At 42.0% G+C, this 17,810-nt stretch overlaps 1 protein-coding gene across 3 annotated transcripts in view; it reads right to left on the bottom strand.

The window, feature by feature from the left end:
- Positions 1-673: 673 nt before the first annotated feature.
- The window catches only part of LOC127658365 (serine/threonine-protein kinase SBK2-like), a 32,736-nt gene continuing 15,599 nt past the window's right edge, over positions 674-17,810 (bottom strand). The window contains exons 1-4 of one of the 3 annotated variants that reach the window (XM_052147624.1): positions 8,036-8,066; positions 4,229-4,373; positions 3,853-4,055; positions 674-2,447 (exon numbers count right to left, since the gene is read on the bottom strand). In XM_052147624.1, the coding sequence (XP_052003584.1) occupies positions 1,665-2,447; positions 3,853-4,055; positions 4,229-4,373; positions 8,036-8,041 (1,137 nt within the window). In that variant the 5' untranslated portion in view covers positions 8,042-8,066 and the 3' untranslated portion in view covers positions 674-1,664. Of the gene's footprint in view, positions 2,448-3,852; positions 4,056-4,228; positions 4,374-6,750; positions 7,026-8,035; positions 8,067-17,810 lie in introns of those variants that run through there. The other 2 variants (XM_052147623.1, XM_052147625.1) reach the window with 2 other exon arrangements.

Genomic DNA, 17,810 nt, shown 5'->3' with positions numbered 1-17,810 from the left:
ACACTGATCAAATCTTTTAAAAGCAGTTAATTTTTTGGGTTTGCTTTGCCAATAACGGAGGTATCTTTGGTTGTGTTCTTTGCTTGTATAAGTTTTGGCTGCCTGAATCAATGAATTTAACTGGTGTTTGTCCACTAAATACTGTAAAGTGTCACCCTCTGGATGTGTTGCTCTGTGTATAAAAGCATAGTGATGGTGATTTTCTGAGAAAGAGAATGACAATCTGATAGTCTGATCAGTCGGTTGGTCAGTTTGTATTAATAAGCTGCAATGAGGACCAGACTTTCTGCTGCAAGTCAGACGTTTGGCTACACAAGACCACAGAGAGATCAGAACTAACTAGGGTCATTGAGGTTTGATTTGTGTGACAACAGCTGGAAAGTTGGACTCCACCTCACATATTTAAATTGATCCACTGAATCCCAAAACAACACTAACCTCACACCCCCCATTGTACCTGTGTTTGTTTAACATTTCACATTACTCCTATTTAGAGTGGAATACTATTTTAGTAAGCCTTGCAATACATCAGCTCAGTGTTATGATCATGTAAAGTGTTGACGAAAGTCACAGTTCCTTAACATGGTTTGATGTATACATGAGGATGTTGATTTTGTAACTTGAGAATTACATATAGTATAACAGAGCCAAGAGAGTAAATATGTCACCAAAACATAAACATGTTTATTACGCCTTTTCAAATTTACATTATGCATTTGGCAGACGTTTTTATCCAAAGCGACTTATAGAGCCCTTATTACAGGGACAATCCCCCCGGAGCAACTTGGATTTAAGTGCCTTGCTCAAGGACACAATGGTGTTTGCTGTGGGGTCAAACTGACAACCTTCTGCTTTCCAGTTTTGTGCTTTAGCCCACTACACCACCACCACAACTTTAAAAAAAAAATATGTGCATTTCTATATATATTATAACAGTTTGTTTGAGGTAGAGATACAGTATTTGTGATTTTATTCACATCTGATGAGCATATATTTCTACATACATCTCATATATGTACTTGACTCTCTGCATGTTTAGAGAGAATATGGCATTGCACCTGAGAAGAATTATGGGCATTACAATATTCAGAATTACCAGCAGAATATGAGAAATGTTTAATTACAGTGGCCTCAAAAAGTATTTGGACACTTGTATGGAAAATGAATTAATTTAATTGGAAATTTTCATTGGACATTTCATTAGATCAGACATATCAATAGGCTTTTTCAAAAAGAATTAGGCTTTTTCTTAGAACTAACTTTTGGTTCGACAACCAGAATGTGTCCAAATACTTTGTCTTAATGTTGGACAGTATATATACAGTTGAAGTCAGAAGTTTAAATACACTTGGGTTGAAGTCATTAAAACTCATTTTTTAACCACTCCACAGATTTCATATTAGCAAACTATAGTTTTGGCAAGTCGTTTAGGACATCTACTTCATGGCATGAGTAATTTTTCCAACAGTTGTTTACAGACAGATTGTTTCACTTTTAATTCACTATATCACAATTCCAGTTGGTCAGAAGTTTACATACACTAAGTTAACTGTGCCATTAAGCAGCTTGTAAAATTCCATAAAATTATGTCAAACCTTTAGACAATTCCAAAATATAAACACTATGTAAAACTCTCTCTATATATAAAAGATTCTGTTTAATCTTTATCTCTCCCTCCTTCCCAATCTCTCTTTTTCTCCTTCTACCCCTCTTCTCTCTCGCAACTTCTTCTCCTCCTCTTGTGCTTGCCACTCCCTCCTCATCTCCTCTTTCTCTGTTTTCAGTAACCAAGATCCCCCGAGGTAAGACAGGATCTCATCAGGCCCAGGACGGAGCCAGGGGAGTGGGTGCAGCAGCTGCCTCAGCAGGGTGAGGACTAGAGAGCTTAAATCATCAAAATGAGAGGGCAACTCTAATTCAGCATCCTCACTGTTTCCTTTCTCCACCAGACTCATAATGTCCTCTGATTGCTTCTCAAAATGTTCCCCCTCCCTCAGTACATTCTGTCCCCTGGCCCTCTCCTCTCGCTCACTTGTTCGATTGAACCAGTCTCTGTACTTGCAGTAGGATGGGTCTTTAGAAGTGCTCTCTTCCCAGGGGAAGCAGCCAGTCAGTAGGCAGTATATAAGGATCCCCAAGGCCCAAGTATCCAAACTGGGCTCCACAGACATCCATATATCTTCTTCCTCCTCTGTCTCGCTCACTCTTTTGGCACCTTCCACCTCAGGCACACAGAAAGGGGAGTTGTACCACACAGCACGGACCTGAGTCCCCTGCACCCTTGCCAAACCAAAGTCGCCCAGTTTGACCCAGCGACAAACACGGTCACACAAGAACACGTTTTCTGGTTTGATATCACGGTGCACAAAGCCCAGAGAATGGAGGTGTGACACAGCACCACTCAACTGGGACATCACACGTTGGGCACACTCCTCGCTCACCCTCTCCTACAGACACAGAGAGAGAGATGACAAAAATATGTGCTCTGTATTAAACCTACTGCTCAGTAGTACACGAAGTACTCTAATTAGACTGCATGAATGCATCATGCTGATGACAGGAACAGTTGTTTTGGCAAGAGAATGAGAACAGGGGGATATCAGAGAACATGTTCGTGCTGGAATTGTCATGAGTCTTTATCACCTGAAAGACGTCACTTCAAAAAATGCTCCTCGTATCATAACATGCCATACTTTTTGTTACAGCACAAGATATTCTTTTGAGAACCTCCTAAGTGAGGTAAATGTGAAGTGTGTAATTTTTTTGATGTTAAAATACTTACTCTAAACTCAGCCTAATATGCGGAGACAACTACAAGTAAGGTTGGTTGATTCCTCCTAAAAAGTTTAAACACTGTAACTCTGTGGCGTTATTAAAATGCTTTGTCTGTTTGAGCACCTCGACCAGACTCACACAACAACATTGCCTCAATAGTTTGGGGTGGGGCTACCTGTTTATCAGCCAATGAAACACTGGGGGAGATTTTGGGAAACCATTTCATTTCAACTGTTTGAAATCATTATTTATGGAAAAACGTTTGGTGACTTTAGCTACGCAAAACTTACACACCAAAAAAGTAAATTCTCTTATCATTTACTCACCCTCTTGCCATCCCAGATTTGAATGACTTTCTTTATTCAGCAGAACACAAACAAAGATTTTTAGTAGAATATCTCAGCTTTGTAGGTCCATACAATCCAATTGAATGGTGATCAGATGCTGATCAAAAATCACTTAAAGCAGACACATATGACTCCAGTGTTTAAATCCATATCTTCACAAGCAATATAATAGGTGTGGGTGAGAAACAGAACAATATTTAAGTCCTTTTATATTCTAAATCTCCACTTTAACTTTCACTTTCAGATGTAAAAGTGAAACTAAAAAGGCACCACATGTAACTTTCAGATGTAAAAGTGAAAGTGTACATTTAGAGTAAAAAAGGGCTTAAACATCGTTCTGTTTCTCACACACACCTATTATTTTGTGTCTGAAGATATGGATTTAACCACTGGATTCTTACGGATTACTTTTATGTTTCCTTTATGTGATTTTTTGAGCTTCAAAGGTCTAATTACCATTCATTTGCATTGTATGGACCTACATAACAGATATAAACAAAGATATAAAAATCTTTGTTTTTGAAGAAAGTCATACATATCTGGGATGGCATGAGGGTGAGTAAATTATAAGAGAATTTACATTTTTGGGTGAACTATCCCTTTAAGTTCAATAATGCTTAAAGGTGCTTAAAAATGCTAAATCTTTTTCTAAATCAGTTTTCAAAAAAGAATCTAAGAGGATATGTCATGCTGAAATAAGAAATTCATAAATTCTGTTCCATCCACTGACCTCTGACACGATTACATCATACAGGTCGCCATAGAGACCAGCCTCCTGGGCGAAGACATAGTGAACAGGCGTGGAGAAGAAGATACCCACGGCCCGCGTCAGAGAGGGGTGTCTGCAAAAAGAGAGGGAGAGATTGTATTCCCGCAGGAAGGCGTGGAGAGTTGTGGAGCAGCGAGGGAAGAACTTCAGAGCCATTGGGGTTCCTGTAAGTTCAGTTTGAAGTGAGAAAATGTCATTCCGTTTTATCTGTCACAATTCTATTAGTATGGAATTAGTTCAGTTGTAAACAGGATCATGTCCTCTAGAGCATATTATCTACATATCATTTAAATTTATGATAACAGGCCAATATATCCAAAAGTACATCAGTACTGACCTCTCTTTTTATGCACAGCCAGCATCACCTTGCCGTATGATCCCTCACCCAGCTTCTTGATTAGTTTGAAGTGTTCTGATGTCACCAGTGATGTAATTGACTGGGCTGTGAGGTAGCACAGTTCATCTAGGTCTTGAGATGCGGTCTAAAAAGAAAAGGAAAAAAAAAGTTTTTTTTGCAATCAATATTCTAAGTAAAGTCTCCAATGATGTTTTATTTAAAGCTACCTTGATCTTTGAGAAAGCAAGTCATTTAAAATGAAACTACTCATCTCAACTACACATTGGGTATAATCCGATTACAAAGTAATTTGTTACTGTAATCTAATTACTTTTTAGTCAAGAATTAACATTATATTTTCAATTCTTGTAATCAGCTTACAGTTACTTTCAATTAATTTAATTATATATAAGTACATTACTAGGGTTGTACATATTTCTAAAATAATATTTTGAAGATTATGTTCATATGTACATTTGTGTGTGTTTCTGTGACAGCTGAAAGACCCAATAATGACTCATTGTAAGGAGAAATGTTGTGCTTAATGTGTAAATTAAGTGCAGCATTATCCCTCTTAATACATTCTATTTTATTGATTGAAGTTTAAATGTTTTTATTATTTGAGAAGAAAGAGACATCAGCAGGGTTCCTGTAGCTCAACTGGTAGAGCATGGTGCTAGCAATGGTAAGATCATTAGTTCGATACCCCTGGGAACAAACAAACGTATAAAATGCTTAAATGCGTCTGCCAAATGCATAAATATAACAACAGAGTGATACAAAATATGTGAAACTAGCACAGCTAGGAAATTGGTTCCCCAGGACAATGGTCAATCATGCAGTTTAGCGTTCATCATACAAAAAATGTTGACTACAGAATGACCAAACAGAAAGTATTCCAGAGAAGGTGCATAAAAATAGTTGTGTAACAGTTGAACTTCCCATCTGTCAATACCCTCCGCAGCCTTTACTTTCCTGTCAAGCAGATGATGGTCAGACAATACCATAAGGCCATTAACACCTCTATGGCCCTGAAATAGCTAGGGTGCATGCTGCAACTGCATTTTTACATAACACAAAGCAAGCAGATAATTTTTTCATTAGACACTGTATATTTATCAGGGGCATTTATTGATTAGAATTCCTAGATGTGTTTGCGTCACACCAGTCCTGTGCGCATTGCTTTTTTGACATGCCAACCTACTCAACCTTGCATCTGAATAAATCCCCCAGGAACATGTGTTACTATCAACATCAGAGAACATATAATTGTGTGGTATTCTGTTACCACTTTATGAGTCTTATGGGAATCCACAGTGTCGGCTGAGTGGGGTGGTTGTATGTGTGCGTTGCTAGGCAATGAGAACAGAACCACCAGAGCTGTCTTTATCTTACTGATAGACATCTCTAACAGTGGCCTTTGATAACATGCCAGGAGTGGACTTGCATGCACTTGTTACATTTTCCATGGAAACTTCATGCCTGTAATTTACAGTAAGACAAACACTGTTGATGTTAAAGCATAAACAGTCTGAGTGGCCACCCTGTATTTACAAGGTATTGCATAGCATATGTATTAAATATATAACCCATTCATCCTTTGTATTACAATTTTTTTTATTTTTCTATATTGCTCTTCAACTGTTCATATCAAGTTTTATATCACGATTAGTCATTAGTGTACCTTAAAACAAGTATGTTTACTTTATGTTGACATTGTTTTATTGTCATAAAACTGATTTTTTGGTGTGGATTTTTGTGATTTTCCTTTGCCCCCTTATTAAATACCTGAAGAATATCTTTGACTGAAACATTGTTATTTAATGTAATAAAGATTTGCAAGCTACGACATGCAAGTCTCTTTCTGTTCTTTTAATTGTAATTGGCTTTGTTTTATTCACCAGCCTGTAACCACTGAGGTGTGAAAGGGGTATATTTCTACCTTAGCTATTATCTATCAAACTCTGCATAAAGTGCATTTGATTGGAATTGTGAAGTTTGCTTTACAGTTCATCCTTTTAAACTACATTCTTTACATTTTAAAGGCAATGACAACAGTATGTGCCAATATTGCTGTATTAACAATAGCTTTGTCATTTGGATTGGTTATTAATTAACCTGCACATTTGCAATTGGATATGTATGCATTTGACAATGGAACACGGCACTTTATCAGAGTTCTTTATAGTATTAAATATATATGAAATATGGTGAATGAAAAGTTTTCAATTGAATTTATAGGATAAAACCAGAAATGTAAAAGTGATTTAGTTCTGTAAAGCTGCCTTAAATCACACCTATGATTATCTGTTAGTGACATCAAATCGAGTTTATTCTTGCTTGCAAACAAGCAGACAAATTCATAATAACATATTACTTTGTCTAATTTGTATTCTTTAAATCATCTTGTGAAAAAACAAGAAAGTGCAGTCACTATTAGTAATACATTTATTAATGTGTGTCATTAAAATAATTCTTCTGTCCAAGGCAGCATAAGAAATAAACAGTAATATTTGACTCACAGTCATTGTCCAGCGCTGAAAGGTCACTTGGAAAGTCTTGGAAATAGTCTGTTTCTCACTTTTCACTCTCTCTTTTCCATCTTTACAGGACTGATCACTGATTCTAACTGTTGTTTGCTTGTTATCAACATACAACTGAAATTGATTCAGCAATCCAAAAAATGTATTCAATTGTTTAGCAATCTGTAGCAGTTAATCAGATGTTACAGTATAAGTGTGTGAGCACTAGTTCCTGATCCTTGTTTGTGAGGTTTTATAGCTCTACTCTCTCTCTCACTTGATCCTTAATGAGTCTAACAACCTTCACCCAAGCCCAGCACCTTCCTCTGCTCTCTCTCTCTCTCTCTCTCTCTCTCTCTCTCTCTCTCTCTCTCTCCTCCCTCCCTCCCTCTCTCTCTCTCTCTCTCGTTCTCCCCTTTCCACAATCCCTTCAAAATTCTTCAACTTGTTTTCACCCCAGATATCCATGTACTGCAGCTATGAGGTATGCTACTCTCTCTCTCTCTCTCTCTCTCTCTCTCTCACACACACACACACACACACTCATTCACTCATTCACTCTTTCATTCTCTCTCTCTTCACTCCTGCACGTCAGTGCTAGTGAACCAATGTGTTCCACCTGTCTGTCAGTCTGTCTCGCAACACCCTATGCCATTCCTGCTGTTCCCTGCAATCTCTTTTCTAATCCCTTCTCACTCTGACTCTTGATCTCTGTCCTTCCTACAACCACTATCACTTTCATACCCAGTGAATTCCTGCTACTGTGCACTACACCAGTTCCAATCAGCAGCTCTGCTGGATTAAGTGAGACTGAAGAAGATAACAAGAGGTTTTTAGGTAGTGCGTGAATTTGGGGGGGGTTGGTAGGATTGTTCCTTTGTCTGTTGACATTTGCTTAGTGGTCTTTTGACGTAAGGCCGTTTACATTTTTAAAGAGAAATGGCAGTCTTTAAAAATACATTTCAAAGACATTATTGTAAATAATTAATTCACGAAATATACCGATCCTAACTGTGTCAATTAAATCCTATTTGTCAATATTATCTGTCCTAAAACAACATGCCTATGGAACACAGTGCTCTATCAGAGTTCTTTATAGTATTAAATATATATTAAATATGGTGAAAGAAAAGTTTTCAACTTAATTATTGGATAAAACCTGAAATGTAAAAGTGATTTTGCTCTGTTCACTGTTAGTAATACATTTATTAAAATGAATGTGTGTCATTAAAATAATTCTTCTGTCCAAGGCAGCATAAGAAATAAACAGTAATATTTGACTCACAGTCATTGTCCAGCGCTGAAAGGTCACTTGGAAAGTCTTGTTGCTAAATTCGGTAACATTTTACAGTATGTTGCCATTATCAAAATTTTATGAGGTATGAAATTTTTAGATAAAATTATTGGTAATTTAAAAAAAAAAATAAAAATCAATATGGCCAAGTGTAATCATTAAACAGCAGAATGATGTCTTTAAAATAAATAATCTACAGTCCCATTCATTGCGTGCTACAGAGTGATCAAGAGTTGATACATTTACATTTACATGCATTTGGCAGACGCTTTTATCCATAGCAAATTACAGTGCACTTATTATATGGACAATTCCCCCGGAGCAACCTGGAGTTAAGAGCCTTGCTCAAGGACACAACGGTAGTGGCTGTGGGGATTGAACCAGCAACCTTCTGATTACAAGTTATGTGCTTTAGCCCACTACGCCGCCACCACCACTCCTTGACACTTGCTCTACTTCAGGGGTCCCCCGCCATAGAGCTTGAAGACAGCTGTGCCCCGACCAACCACTAATTAGGCTATTATTATTGGTACTACTACTACTACTACTAATAGTAGTAGCCTAGTAGTAGTACTATTATTAGTATTGCTTTAGGCTATGTTCCACTCAAAATGAGTTTCATCAATATACATAAGTTTATTTTATTAAGATAAACATTTTTATCAAGCTATCACTATTCCATTTTAAATTCAGTTTCATTTTGAAATAGGTTATATTTTTTCAAACCATTTCAAACACGTTTGTCTATCTTTTTAAAACATGTTGTGAACACATCTTTTGCGACACATTTTTACCACATTCAAGCAATTGGGAAACTGTTAAAATTAGCCTTCTGAACAGAATCCTCCACAGTCAAAATACTAAACAAATTATTCTCAACAGCTCTATAACCAAAGAGCCAACAAAATCAGACATGGAACAAAATCACGATGGACAGCTCTATTATTGATCATTGAACAGATAGCACTCAACGGTCAAACAACTAAACTGGAAACATGCTCATTAACAGCCACAGGATACTAATGTTATATCAATTGAATAAGAGCCATTTTGGAGATTTTAGTCTACTTTTGCCAATTCAACTTTGAAAACATCAACATCAGAAATCAAACAACATCAGCTATGGACAGTGCTGTTTTGTCACAGTATCAAATGCATAAAAATCACTTCCATATAGGCCTACGTTAAGCAAAAAATTTAAAAAGAAAAAGAAAAAAATCTGGTTGTCAATTTTGCCTCATCATTATCATCGCCCCTACATCAGTGCATTCTGCAAGGTAGAAAGGAATAAACGTAAATCGTCCTCCACCTGCAGCCTTGATTGATATTTGCTTTTAAGCAGGGTCAAAGCGGAAAACCCACACACACATATGTGGAGGTGAAGGGGATGAGGACTTTCATAGTGTGACAGACCATACTGAGAGGCAGATGTAGGATCCTATGATTTAATAGAGCAGGCAGAGGGTCAAAAATCCAGAAAACAGTATAGCAAGGCAGACAAATCCAACAGGGGAAACACTGAGGCAATATACACGTTAATCAGGCAAAGGTCAAAATCCAAAGTGGCAAAAACAGGATAAACGCTTAGAATTGCAGACTGAGACAGAACTGGCAAGACTTCGCACTGAATGGTGGAACCTCAGGGCTTAAATACACAGATAATGAGCAAATAATGAACAGGTGTGAGAGAAAATGGTGGGAGGCAATGCATGATGGGAGTTGTAGTCCAGTGAGGTATTTAGTATTCAGGGGATGAAGATCGTGTGAACCAGATGGGAGAAGAGACAGCAGAAGATGTGACACATAGCCTTTCGAGAGAGGTGGGGAAACTCAGTCCTATACATAAAGCAACTCGATATGATGCTTCAGTCGCCTTAGTATTGTAGAGTAATCCAGATCAGGTTTGGGGAATGTACAATTAATTTCAATGATCGTAATCAATGATTAATCATACGGTTTGACCCGGATAACAGTACATACAAAAACGCCCCAAAAAGGGCTTATATAGTCCAGGAGTCTGCTTCAAATATATATAGATAATTAAACACAACGAATTATAATTAATTAGGAATATACATTATATGCAGACAGGCTATATTAATTTAATTAAACCCTCAATGGAATTGACCCGTGAGGCTACACGTAATCAGACAGTTAGTCCCGTGAACAGCTTTGCTAAATATTCCTGATCAATTCCCTTGAAGGTTTATTCTTAGTTATAAGCTTACTCATCAAAGCACGTTAACTTACTTTGATAATATCAGCTCGTAGCTTAAAATCGCACATTAAAGAGGCTTTGTTTTATGACCAACAAACACAGACAATCAAGCATATAATTGGATTTAATACAAGGAACTAGAATATATCACTACACTTGACAAACAGACACTTAACATGTAACATAAAATAAACATAAAATAAACAGAGTAGATCAGTAAGGAAAATAAAGAGATTATTATAAGGATAGCCAACTTATTACAACAATTAACCCTTAAGAGCCAGAAAATGGAATTACACACTTTAACGCGTTTGGATTTCAGATGAAACAATACTTGCAAAATGGACCTTAGTGTGGCTGAGCAAGACTGCGTGTATGTCGTGTCCTCGTGGCGTTCTTGAGACGGAGGATTTCGGTTCGGTGTTTCCAGAGCGTGGAGTTGAAACTCACTTGAAGAGAGAGTTGAAGGGTTGTTCCGAGAAGTTGCAATGTTCAGCAGAAGAGAAGAGAGAGGGGTGCTGGGGGGGGAGTCCAAGGGGAAGGGAGGAGAGATGAAGTAAGTTGGGAGTTGAGAGCAGCCAAGAAGAAGGAAGAGATAAGAGAGCGAAGGGCCAGTGTGGATGCAATTTATAACCTTAGAAAATGTGTCCCACCTCTCATTGGCTCGACCAATAAGAAGGGTGGAAGTTCCAGGCGGGAATTTGGTTTATTGCTCTTTGTTCTAAGGGTGCTCCTTGGTGTGCACCCTGGAGGGGTGGTAGCCAATGAAGAAACTAGGAAATAATCTTGTAATACTAATATGTTGTTGTTAACGACATATCATGTACACAGTCATTTCGATCTTCAAAATACCAAGTTATAGAGACCAAATGTGCCACACATATGATTTCGGTTAACCATAGTATGCAAAGTCTGAAACATTAACCCATTAGAGTTTGCAAGAAAACATAGACCAAACAACATAAATGGAAATCATGAGATGGAACATTAGATACATGTCAATACATTTATCACATGGATATATATATAGAATGTATAGGATTAAAAGGGTTCATTTCTCCTTCTCAGTAAGAATTAAGTGAGAATCAGCAATCTCTGCACATTCCTTTGGAGGTCGTAAAAGTCTCCCTTATTTTGGGCATGAGATGGTCCCTTTGTCCCGTCAAGGCTCATTTGCATGACCGGGTCCGGCTTTGGCTTGAATAACTCAAAAGATGGTAAAACATAGCAGAATACGTTTTAATGTGACCATATATATATATTCAGCTAGGACAAGTCGTAAGGTTTAATTTGATACAAAGAAACGTGTATTTAGTACACTTAAAAGTGGATATACATTTTAAGACCCTTATTTAAAGCTCCAGAGTTTAACTAACACAACTAAACAAACTTTTACTAGTTTAATCTAACATCAGAAATACACAACATACAGGGATTAAACGTATTTACTTAAAAATAAACCCTTCTAGGTTTTAAAATGAAAGACACACATTCTGTTGCCAACTTTCCACGTGCCTTTTCTCACATGGTAAATCATGCGGTCCCTCTGTCAATAGCTGGAGTGTCTCTTTGTCAATAGCGCATTGTGCTCGTGGAGACTAGTTGCCACTATTTCCGTGATTAGGAGTTTTAACAGTGGGTTCTTTGTTATTCAGAATCTGATGGGTTAATGATTATCCTTCATACGCTACAGTCCCCCTTTTCGTAAGGTGAAGTCCCTGTTGGAGACATCATCGGATGACAATCATCACAATGGCGGATGGCAGGTGAATCATGAGGGTTTTGTAGCAGGTGGTTATTCAGACGGAGGGCTCAATTCGATGAGGTTCAAAGTGGTCTCTGTCGTGGTCCCCTCTTTCCGGGGGTTCCGTCGGAAACCTACAGACATGGCTTTCGTGAGCTTGGCTGTGGATGTTTGCATCTCGTTGAGCCTCCTGTACAGGATGAAAGCCAGGCCTAGTGTCAGGAGGTGGCTGATTCCCATAGAGATACACAGCGCAGTGTCAGCTGCGGTCCAGGCTTGGACAACAGGTGAGGTGGTCAAGATGGGCATTCGAGACAAGGCTTGGAGGGCTGTGTCGATAGGAGCAATGTCAATTCACTGAGAGCCCCCCCCCTTTCGATCCACAGTTCCAGTTCTGGATCTAGGGTGAGGTTTTGATTCTGGAAAAAAGATGGGATTTCCAGTTCTGTTTCGTACTCTTCGCCTGGGAGATGGTATAGTGCCAGGTCATCGAGGTGGAGGATGGCACCTTTCGGGACTTGAATCCACATGCTCTGGTTGGGCAAGGTGAGACGGGTGGCGGTGTCATGCTGGTCGTAGGTGAGTGTAGCTGTGCGCTAGGAGTGTTAACGAGCCACCTGTCGCCCTACGATCTCGGCTTGTGTCTCGGTGACTTGAGTCGCGAGGCTTGGCATCGGGCGGGCAGCGGTATCGCTGCCCAGGTGTTGCAGCCCGCAGATTCCGTCAGTGTTGTCTCTGAGGAAGGGTTTACTGGGGCAGAGGTAGTGAATGTCTTTGGTCAACGTGCACATGTGCAGATTTGGGGCCAGGTACAGCCGTGGGTCGCTGTCGTGGTAGGCCACCACGTCTGGGGTGTGGATCTTGATGTGCGTGTTACTTTTCCAACACCCGATATTGACGATGTCCTTGAGCCGGTAGATTTGGCTTGACTCTATGATGGGTAGGTTCAGGAGAAAACCCACTTCCCTCTGCTCGGGGTTGATGTAGAGTGGGATGGCTCTACCCAGAGAGTAGGCAAGGTGTAGTTGTAACGGGTCAGTTGTCGTGGTGATGGCGGAAGCCAGCACGGTTTGTACAAGGCTTAAGGGTATCAGGTACGGTGGAATTCTACCCATGGCTAGGCTGTCAATGGAGGAGCTCACTTCCCGCAGCATGTCTGTCATCAGGGCTGTGACCAGCTGCATTTGAGCAAAGTCGTTCTTGAAGACAGTAAACAGCTGTTTCATGGAGTTCACTGTCTGGTTCAGTAGAATGCTGTGAGTGTTGAGGATTACCACCGTTCCTCTCAAGGTCTTGCCGATGGTCTGCAGGGATGCACTTTGTGTGGTGAGTTGCTCTTTTAGCTGTTGTTGGGCAAAAGTAAATGTTGCTTTCAGGTGCCAGTGTAGCTCGTCGAGGTACTGGTGAGTGGTGCAGGCTGTGACGAGGCTGGAGTCTCCTGGCTGATACAGCAGATGCAGTGGCAGTGTCATCTGTCGCCCAGTCATAAGTTCGAAAGGAGACACGCGAGTCGAGTCCTGCGGGGTGGCTCTGAGAGCCATTAGCACCAGCGGGAGTTTTACATCCCAGTCCTTCTGATTGGCAGACACGTATTTTTTCAACATACTGACCACGGTTCGATTGGATCGTTCCACTTGGCCAGATGCGATTGGATGATGACTGATGTGTAGTTGAACTTGGACTCCCAGGAGTCTCCAGATCTGTTGCATAATCTCGGCCGTAAAGTGAGTGCCTCTGTCTGAGTTGACTCTCAGGGGCAGTCCGAACCTGGAGAAGATGTGGTTCATCAGGAGGTATGCCGTGGTCTGGGCAGTGTTGTTGGGTGCTGGAAGACACTCTACCCACTTTGTGAACTGGCACACGACTGTGAGGAAGTATTTGTTGCCCCTCGTCGACCTGGGCAGAGGTCCTACCCAGTCGATTTGGAGGTCTGACCATGGGAATGTGACTCTCCTGCGTTGCAGTGGAGCTCTGTGGTTTGGGTTTGCGGTTGAAACTGGCAGCAAACCAGGCATTCTCTGACATATTCTGTCACATGTTCCTGCATCGCGGGGCCAGTATGCCACTTGCTTCAGTGTCTCATAAGTGGCTCTGGCGCCGTGGTGTCCGGCACATGGTGCGTCGTGGGCATAACTTAGCATGACCCCCCTTAGGCACTGTGGCACCACAAGCCTTGGCGCTGTGATGTCATCAGGTGCATACCACAAAATGTTGTGTATCACACGCAGCATGTGCGTTATGTCATGCAGTCGTCTGAGGCACGGGTTGTCAGTGAGGTCAGACGGCGCTAGAGGGTGGTTGGTGGGGTCTGAGAGGTGGTTCAGGAAAGTCTGTATGGATGTGTCAGAGGCTTGCATGTCCGCTATGTCATTGTTTGACATCTGCGGAGCCAGCGTTAGAGGCTGTGAGGGTGGCACTGTTTCAGGACAAGTTCTTTTGCTACGGGTTATCACTGCAACGTTCAATGTGGGTGGGAGGGTTGGAGGTGACCATAGAGTACCGTGCAGTGCGCCAGTCTTGGCAAGGGCATCGGTTTGGTCATTCAAGTCTTTGTCAAGGCCTGGTTGCCTTGAGTGTCCTTTCACCTTCTTCCAGTAGACAATCATGTTGTGATTTCTTGTGATGTCATCACATTCTTGGAACAGGTGTTGGTGTTTGATAGGCTTGCCGTTCGAAGTTTTAAAGCCATTTTGTTTCCAGTTTGGAAGGTGGCATGTGAAACTGAGTCTGGCGTAGTTGGAGTCTGTGCAGATCAGGAGTTCTCTGATGTTATGGGTCGATCGCGATTTGCAGAGTTATGAGAATGGCTGCAACCTCCGCATACTGTGATGACTGCGGGCCCAGCTTGAAGTGTTGTGGTGGGCACGGCAGGTCATTTACCCATAATACACCTGCTCCTGCTTGACGAATGCCCTCTTGGTTGTAGGAACATCCATCGACGTAGGCTGTGGGCATACCTTGGCACGCATTTTCTTCAAAGTACCTGTGACAGGTTAGTTGTTGTTGTTGGGGTTCTTCCACATCCATCGTTGCAGCTGGTGTGTTATCAGAGCAGTTCTGGCAGGCAGCCAGGCCGTTGCCTAGCGTCGACTTGTGATTCTGTGCATATCGTGCCTCAACATTGCGCCCCTGGAGGGCCATTAACCACGTAGCTATGCGTGAATTGGTGACCACGCCATCTAGGATACGCTGGCTGTTGAGGAACATGACAGGCTGGTGTTAAGTCTCTATGATAACTTTCTGGGCTCCAATGTAGTTGGAGAATCTCTGGATGGCCCATACAGTGCAGAGCAGAGCTTTTTCACAGTCTGAGAATTTACTCTCGGGTGGAAGAAGTGTCTTGCTGGCATATGCGATTACTCTTTTGTCTTGGTCATGCCGTTGGTACAGGCCGGCACTGAGACAGTGGCTGGAGAATCCAGCTTCTAAGTAGAACTCTTTTTGTGGGTCTGGGTAGGCCAGGCACGGAGCGGTGCATAGGTGTCGTTTCAGCTCGTCCATGGCATGTTCTTGGACCTCTGTCCATACAAATGGGCAGTTTTTTTTCAGAAGGGCAGTTAGAGGTTTTGCAATGTCTGAGTAGCTCTCGATGAACTGCCGCGAGTAATTGCACACCCCTAGAAAACTTCGCAGCTCTGAGATGTTGGTGGGTGGCTTGATGTTTTGAACGGCTTGAATACGGCTGGACTGTGGTTCGATGCCTTGTGATCCTATGAGTAGGCCCACATAGTTGACCTTGGTTTGGCACCACTGTCCTTTGTGGAGGGCGATCTTGGCGCCAGCAGTTGACAATTGGTTCAAAACATAGTCTATTTCTTTCATGTGGTCAGCTACTGTTGTGCTTTTCATGAGAATATCGTCTACGTAGATAAGATTGCCTCTTGTTCTGGCATCTGGGCATGCTTTGTTCAGGAAAATGTTGAACTCAGCAGGTGAGTTGGCATAGCCGAATGGGCACCTGTTGAAAGTGAATTGTCTGTTGCCGAACGTTAAAGCTAGCTTGTGCTGATCTTCTGGATGCACTGGTATGGTCCAGAATCCAGAGGCCACATCGAGTGTAGAGAAGATGGTGGCTCCTCTGATTCTGGGTATTTCCTGCTCCAGTTGAGTCATGGGCCATCGTGACAGTGGCACCTGTTGATTCAGTTTCCTGTAGTCAATGGTGGGTCGCCACTTGCCGTTTGGTTTGAGGACGGGCCAGATGGGGGCAGAATAGGTGCTGTTGCATGGATGGATGACACCTTTTTCAACATGGATTCGATGATCTCTTGCACCGGTTCGTGTGACGCGATGGGGATCTTGTACTGCCTGAAAAAAGTGGGAGGAGCATTAGGGTGCGTTGGGATGCGCACGGTGTGGAGCTTGGTGAGACCACAATCTAAAGAGTCTTTGGCAAATGATGCTTTGAACTTGTAAAGGACTCGTCTGAGTTCTTGTCGATCTGCATCATTATTAATTGCGTCAGCGTCTTTTAGAATTTGCTGAACTTGAGACTCAAACCCTGGATACGGCTCCTCTGTCGGTGTGTCGTCTGTCGTGTTGGCAGGCAGAGGTGCGGCAGTGTCCTCAATCTCGCAGGTAGGCTGTTTGGAGACTGTGTATACTGCAAGGTGTTGGTCCTTTGTCAGTTCTGTTCTGCATACCTGGTCTTTGTCCACTGGCATGACTGAAGTTATGGAGATGATCTTGAAGGGGGTTGTGAGCACTGTGTTGTCTTGTGTGCCCTTCGGGTATCATTGAAGCTGGGATGGGCCCAATGATTGGTAATGTTAGTTCAAAGTCATGAAAATCGTGGCTCACTAGCCATCCTGCCCGGTAGGCTTTTGGAATTGTTATGTCCATTGCCATGTCAGTTGTTGAAGAGGATGTAAACAGCACGGGATGACACTTCAGTGAGGGGCGTGGCTTCCAGCGTGAGTCCAAGTTCAACGCATTTGGGTGAAGGTTGAAAGAAACCCAGCGTGTGGTTTAGGGTTTGACCACAGCGCATGTTGAGCCGAACAGCGACCCCTTTGGTGTAGGCTGGTACTACAGTTTCTTGTTTGTTGACCAAGGTGCAGACCTCTGGAATGGTCTGGCCTGACCGGAGGTTTGCAGTGTTGGTTGGGACCACAGGAGGCTGTAAAGTCAGTGGGGCCCACACGACCTCATTAATAATGTCTACATGTGCGTTGAGGCGAATCAGAATGTCTGCTCCAATGTAGACATCATGGGGCAGTTCTGGAAGGACCAGGAAGTAGTGGGTCAGACATCGGTAGTTCCACTTCAAGTTCAAAGCGCAGATCCTTTTGGCAGTCACCATTGTTGATGGGCATGAGTTCAAAGGAAAGCGGGTGCGCTTGCTGGCAGATGGAAGGTTCGGTGTGTCTTTAATGAGAGCATTGTATAGTGAGAGGCTGATGGCTGAGTTGTCTGCCCATAGTGCAAGTATGATGTCAGTGGCAGTTACACCATTCAAGTGCAGGTCAGCTGTGACCTTGGGGCAGAAGGAATCAAAGTCTTGGGTGAGCTGAAATGTGCAGAGTAGCGAACTTGAATCTCGCACTGGTGCTGATGCTGTGTCCCTGTGGCTGGCTGTGAGGGTTCCCGTGACCTCTGTGGCCTGACAGTCTGGTTCAGGTGTTCTGGGAGGCTGAAAAGGGAGAGGTTCACGCACTTGAGCCCAAATCTTCAGCTGTCTGAAGTCCAGCAGGGGCTCGAAGCGGTCTAGCAGATCTTTGCCGATGAGGAGGGGATATGTGTCCATTGGTGAGATGTACACAGGGTGTACCAGGCTCATGGGACCAATCGTTAGGTGAATGGGA

This window comes from Xyrauchen texanus, chromosome 17, assembly GCF_025860055.1.
Source record: "Xyrauchen texanus isolate HMW12.3.18 chromosome 17, RBS_HiC_50CHRs, whole genome shotgun sequence".
Taxonomy (NCBI): domain Eukaryota; kingdom Metazoa; phylum Chordata; class Actinopteri; order Cypriniformes; family Catostomidae; genus Xyrauchen; species Xyrauchen texanus.
Note: the sequence above shows the minus strand (reverse complement) of the source record. Positions and strands in the feature narration are given on the sequence as shown.